At 34.5% G+C, this 6,370-nt stretch overlaps 1 protein-coding gene across 1 annotated transcript; it reads right to left on the bottom strand.

Moving 5' to 3' along the window:
- Positions 1–409: 409 nt before the first annotated feature.
- LOC117923176 (G-type lectin S-receptor-like serine/threonine-protein kinase At1g11330) lies at positions 410–3,709 on the bottom strand. Its single transcript, XM_034841411.1, has 7 exons — positions 2,431–3,709; positions 2,113–2,207; positions 1,811–2,011; positions 1,519–1,729; positions 1,146–1,383; positions 821–968; positions 410–709 (listed from the first exon to the last, which is right to left on the bottom strand). The coding sequence occupies exons 1-7, from the start codon at positions 3,707–3,709 to the stop codon at positions 410–412; spliced, it is 2,472 nt and encodes an 823-aa protein (XP_034697302.1).
- Between the last annotated feature and the right edge of the window lie 2,661 nt (positions 3,710–6,370).

The following is a 6,370-nucleotide window of genomic DNA, read 5'->3' as shown; positions in this document are numbered from 1 at the left end:
AAAGTTTGAAATTCCATCATACACCTCCTATATTTTGAGTGAAAAAAAAAAAAGAATATGAAAGATATTTTATGAAATTTTTAACTTAGGAGGTGAATGAAAATAAAAAATGAAAAAAAATAAGATAGGTATTTAATGAAATTTCTAACTTATGAGGCTATACATATTTAGCCGAAACCTTGAGGACCTAAATGAAATTAACTTAAAAGCATTTAATATTAACTTTATTATAGGGGAAAAACGAAGGAAAAATACTTGATATGCATTGCTTTACTGAAAATTACAATAACTTCATAAGATAATTAAAGGCGCGCAAGTTTATATTTTTAGGGATCTCAACTAGAGTTCTTGAGTTGAATAATATACTAGAGAAAAAAAGGATCAAACATTAATATTGCAGCATGCCATGCTAGCGACCCTCAATCATGGTAATGCTGACTTTGTTTAGGGAACACTTTTTATCGGAGGATTCTGTATCTGTGCCACTCCGCATCTCAGTAAATGCAGGTTGCTTTGGGGGTGGAAGATGTGCGATTTCACTACAAATCATTCCCACAACAGTTGAAATGGATGGCCTGTCTTTAGCCAATTCTTGTACACATAACAGTCCCACATGTATGCATCTCAATATCTCCTCTTGGAAGCATGCTTCTAATATACTTCCATCTATTAATGTTTTCATGTTGTCTTCCTTCCACAGTTTCCATGCCTGAAAATATTCACACACCATAAATCTAAACTTGAGTCCAACAATATTCACTAGAAGGCAATCATGGAGTTTTACATGACTGAGGTGATGAAGAATATATATGGTACTTACATATCCCAAAATGGTAAAATACTCTTCATGGTAAAAGCTACTATTCTTTCTCCCACTCACAATCTCTAACAAAAGTACTCCAAAGCTGAAGACATCTGATTTTTCTGAAAATCGTCCTTCCATTGCATACTCGGGAGACATATAACCACTACATTTGGTCGTTGACATAGATGTAAATAATGGGAGATCAATTAGGTAATTAATTTAAGGGAAATTAGACTAGGTACGGATTAGATACTTACTATGTTCCAACAACCCTTTTAGTATTGGCTTGATCGGTAATTAATTTAAGGGAAATTAGACTAGGTACGGATTAGATACTTACTATGTTCCGACAACCCTTTTAGTATTGGCTTGATCTTGATCGCTTCCAAATATTCTGGCCATACCAAAATCTGAAATTTTAGGATTCAAGTCTTCATCCAATAAAATATTACTTGCCTTGAGGTCTCTATGGATAATTCGTAATCTAGAATCTCTGTGAAGGTAAAGAAGGCCTCGGCCAATTCCTTCAATAATCTTGAACCGTGTCCTCCAATCTAAAAACTGTCGCTTGACAGGATCTGAATGAATGACATCACAGGGAAAAACCAAAATATTAGAGACAATTAAAAATTCGTACAAAAATAGAGTTTTATTCTGTGGATATAATTTGTCATGACTGATGATAAATAGTGAGGGCAATTGTATGATCTAACCAAAGAGAGAAGCATCCAAGCTCTTATTCGGCATGAACTCGTAGATCAACATCTTCTCGTCTCCTTCAATGCAGCAGCCAATTAGTCCAACAAGATTCCTGTGTTGGAGTTTAGAAATCACCACCACCTCATTCATAAATTCTTCTAGCCCTTGTGTAGATGCTCTTGAAAGTCTTTTCACTGCTATGTCTTGTCCTTCTGCCAATTTTCCCTGCAACAAGAAGCAAATTAGTAACTCGTTGTTCAACACATACATTACCTCACAAAGGTCTAGAGGAACAGGCATTATTACTCTGTATACAGGACCAAAACCACCCTGCCCCAGCTTATTGGCCTCATGGAAATTGTTTGTTGCAGTTGCAAGCTTATTAAAATCGATCAGTGGCAGCTCTTCAAGTTTGACTTGATTCACACCGTCTCCAGGGACACTGGGATCAGAAATTTTTCGTCGATCTGTTGAAGGATAGTATCTCTTCGATTTTCCCCTTCTTTGCTGATTCAGAACATGGTTGTGAGTTATTTCTGGAAAATAACTTGAAACATATCCTAGCACACTAAACTATTCTACATGAGCAGATTACCTCTTTGTTTGGCAATCCACCTCCTTAAGAAGTAAGTGCAGAGGGCAATGGCAATTGTCCCTATAATCACTGTAACAATAACAATTACTCTCGCGCTTCTCTTTCTATCTGTAAATCAAGACAAGAATTAAACTGACTATAAATTTTAATATCAGATTACAAATTCTACATACATCTCTTCAGAATTTAAAAATTTATGATAATGAAAATGGCTGTAAAAAAATTACAAAAATGTAAATAAGAAACATAGACTAGAATGTAATAAACGTGAGGACTGGATTACAGGGAGAGATGGGGAGCAAGACGGGTAAAGGCAGCTAGAATATATTACCTTGTTTTAGTTCTGACTGTGCAACGCGGATGAAAAGATGTGCCCCTGTGCTAGACAGTTTTTGTATGTCGATTAAATCTCCACTCCACCACATACACCCGATGCCTGTATGATATGAATAAGCTATACAGGAACAATTCCTCAAGCATTGCTGTCTGCAATCATCTTCAAGAGCATATGACTGCTCTGCAGAGTCTGGCACTTTCATGTTTGTTAACTTGAGAAACCCATCTACTTTGGCCTCTTCACTGCCATTTTTGGTTCTCTCACATTGCAATGGCGTCTTCCTCACACATCCACCAATCCAATTCCCTCTATTCCATTCCTGTGTATGCTTTGGCTCATACCCTTTCAAACAGCTACAAATTGGTGAGTCCCTCGAGTTGCAGTGTCCAAATGGCCCGCACTTGCCATAAATTTCACACTCATTCTCCTTGGTCTTCCATACTCTTCCCCAATCCTCATTCCTTTTATCCCTGGATGTTTCCACTAGTATTCCTTCAGGAGTCAAGACATAGGCATAGAAGAAACCTGAATCCGGGTAAGCAAAAGTTATATAAACGGTACCTTCTTTATCATCAACAATATTAAGCCCATCAAGAGTAATCCATTTCACGTCTACTCCCGTCAAGATCTGACCATCCCATGGACCACTACGCCAATATGGCCGACTTCCATTCCAGATGAAAACTTGAGGGATGTTTAGAGGTTCAACTCCAGCAGTGAAGCTTCCCATGGATGGATCCGAGGAAGATTTCCATGATGTCAGTACTTTTCTCACACCCGTACGTGTGTTAGTACTAATTTTCATCTGTGGCACAAATGAGTGAGAAGGGTTTTGCAAACTCTCCCATACGCTCACCCCGTTGTTATCTCGCAGAACAAGATTTCCAGAATCCTGAAGCTGGGCACTTGAATTGACAGCTGCGGGGTTTGAAACATTGGATGACCACATAATCTCCTTCCGGCCATTCAAAACTTGAATATTACCATCTTCGGATATGGTGAGAACACCGGAAGAATCATTGAGGGGTCTGTCCCTGTTGGCTACCCATATGATAGTGAGCAGTGAAGTGGTGTTGCACCACATTCCAACATACCGATTACTTGAACCATCAAGGCTAAAGAAACCCAGTTTGAAAACCCTTCCACTGGAGACTATAGTTTCAGGGTCTTTGATGAAGTGGGTGGATGTGATGGTGTCTGTGGCGGCGCTGCAAAACTCATAACAAAAACTAGAGAATAAGAGTGGTAGAGCTATCACGCTTGTTCCTCTCATTGTTCCCATGAGTACTTCATGAAATTTATTCCTCATGTCATACACTAGTTTACCATATATAATGGTCCGTTGGTATGTTACTAACTTCTCTCAAAATAATGACCCACATTTGTTTTCATCGGAGTCTTCATCTTGTCAAAAAGAGTTTTTTTTTTCCTTCCCTCATCCTTGTCAGGTAAGTCTACCTTACACACGGAAACTGGTTATTGTCGGCAAACACGGTATTCCGTACGTGCCGAGAAAAAAGGGTTTGCATTCAGACAGGAAGCTCACACTACCTTAGATGCATGCTCAGTCCTGAAAACCGAATAAATTCAATCCAAGAAGTGTACCCGGCATTGATGTTTCCTTGAGGATGAAGGATCAAAATTGACAACTTCCCTTAGATGATTTTTGTCGGGTTTAATTTAATTTTTTATTTTTATAATTGAATAAATTAAATTTAAGTAAAAAAATATTTTCTATAATTTAAATTTATTTTTAGTTTTATTTTTTATTTTCCTATTTTATTTATTATTAATAATATAACATTTTAGTAACATTGTTGAAAGTAATTAATAAACATTTCATTAAACTTTAATATTAGTAATAATATTTTTAAAACATAATTTTCATATATTTGAAAGAGAGCAATAACGATTTTTTTTTTTATAGATTTTTTTGCATGTATTTTAGAATTTTCATATGATATATATTGTTATTAGATAAAATAAAAAAATCATGTTGAAATCATTTTAAAAATAATTTTAATATTTTCATTTTAAATTATATTTTAAAAAATAATTTAAAGTTATATATTTAAATAAACTTTTCAAATCAAGATTTTATTTTGCAAGTTGGTTTAATGTATTTATTTTTATCATTTTTAAAAGTAAATCACTAGAGAATTAAAAGCCCAAAAAAAACAACAAGTAGATTGCATTATAAATGATATAAGATAATTATATAATATAAATTTATTTGTATTTTTGGCATTATGAGAAAATAATTTCTTTTAACTCAATTATAAATGTTTATTAACCTCTAAACTAAATTTTACATTTTTTGTGGACTTAGGTCATTATAAGTTTTATCTGCTCCTAAAACATAATTATCTCTTTGATAATTTAATCTGAACCAAATTTAGTTTGTGATTATTGTTGACCAATGAAATTCATTTTTCAACTAATCAGGTGTCAACCCCTCCATGGGTGGATCATTGTGGTCTTTTTCATTAATTTGTTTTATTTTAAAATTTTGATTTATTTATTTTAAAAATTCATACTTTTTTATTTATTTAAGAGATCACTTATTTTAATTAAAAAGCTAATATTTCATTATAAAAACGTTTGTCTGTTTTTTTTTCTTTTTTTTTTCTTTGTTGTCGTATATAAATGAAGAAAGTTAAAGAAAAAGGAAAATGGGGTTTTTCAGGTGGGTGCTGGCTGCAAACTCATATAGCAAAGATGGATGCCAGATGAAAATGCAACGGGTAATCGGAGAAAGAGTTCATGGTGCGGGACCTCGTGAATCACCTTGGAGCTGTTTCACAATCTTGATCCTTCGCAGTGCTGACTGGCTAACATTAATGACTCAAATTCTAAGAGAAACCGCGCAAAACATGTTTAGATTCCCTGGGCCACCTCTTCTTTTAATTGTAGTACTTTGCGGCGAAGCCTCAAGGGCTGTGATGGGGCGACGTTTACCTCGGTGGGCAAGACTTGGGCTGGCAGTGAGGGTGTGTTGTTGTCTGCAGTGAAAAGAAAATGGAGGAGAGAGATGGGAGAGAACAAGAAGTCGGTCCCATGCATGGTATCGGCTGTATGATTGTAGAGAAGAAAAAATGGAGGAGAGGGAAAGAAAGATGAGTGGGCCAGTGGCAAGGGTGTGTTTTTGGTTAGCAGAGTGGAAAAAATGGAGACAGAATTGATGGGTTCTTTGGTGGGGTTGCCAGGAAGGAAAAAAATGATGGGAGAGTAGGGGAAGTGGAGAAAAGGCGAGCAGCCAGAGTGGCGTGGTGTGTTTTATTATTGTTGTTATTCTTATTATTTTTCATTCGAGAAAAGTAATGGGCTCCCTCACTGGAAAGCGAAGCTTTTGAGCTTCTAACCATACCCACAAGGGCCACAATTACGGTATCATGGGACTTGGATTCGTGTGAAAGAGAAAAATGGAAAAAGAAGGATTACCTAAAAACACTCGACATTCTTAATTTTAAGTATTTTGGAATAATGTTTTTAGAATTGAAACTACCATTGAGATGAAAAAGCTACTAGTTCGTTAACCACGATTCAAATGATATCGTAAATATAAAATTTATATATTAAAAAATAAATTATCAAAATTTAATATATATATATATATAAAGAAATTTAAAAATAATAATATTTATTTTTTGTTTTTGATATTACCAACTTAAATCACTAATAAATATAAAGGTATTAATATTTTAAATTTTATAAATAAAACATGTATAATATTCAAATGTGAAAAAATATATCAAAATAGATATAATTTATTTTACTTATATTACATTATTATGCTTATATTAAAAAAAATTAAAATAATTACATTAATTTACTTTTGGTTTGCAATTTTAAAATAACAATAATCAATTGTAAAATGGTCATGACCTTAACATGTGAAATGAGGGGTTCAATACCCTCTTCCTCCTATTGTTGC

The sequence above is a fragment of the Vitis riparia genome, chromosome 10, assembly GCF_004353265.1.
Source record: "Vitis riparia cultivar Riparia Gloire de Montpellier isolate 1030 chromosome 10, EGFV_Vit.rip_1.0, whole genome shotgun sequence".
Taxonomy (NCBI): domain Eukaryota; kingdom Viridiplantae; phylum Streptophyta; class Magnoliopsida; order Vitales; family Vitaceae; genus Vitis; species Vitis riparia.
This window is presented reverse-complemented; position numbering and strand designations above follow the sequence as displayed.

Coding starts and splice junctions, on each gene's coding strand:
- LOC117923176 (XM_034841411.1), bottom strand. CDS start 3,709: ATGAGAGGAACAAGCGTGATAGCTCTACCACTCTTATTCTCTAGTTTT. Junction 1,384..1,518: donor CTTGGATGCTTCTCTCTTTG/GTTAGATCATAC, acceptor TCATTCATTCAG/ATCCTGTCAAGCGACAGTTT. Junction 710..820: donor ATTTTACCATTTTGGGATAT/GTAAGTACCATA, acceptor GAATATTTTCAG/GCATGGAAACTGTGGAAGGA.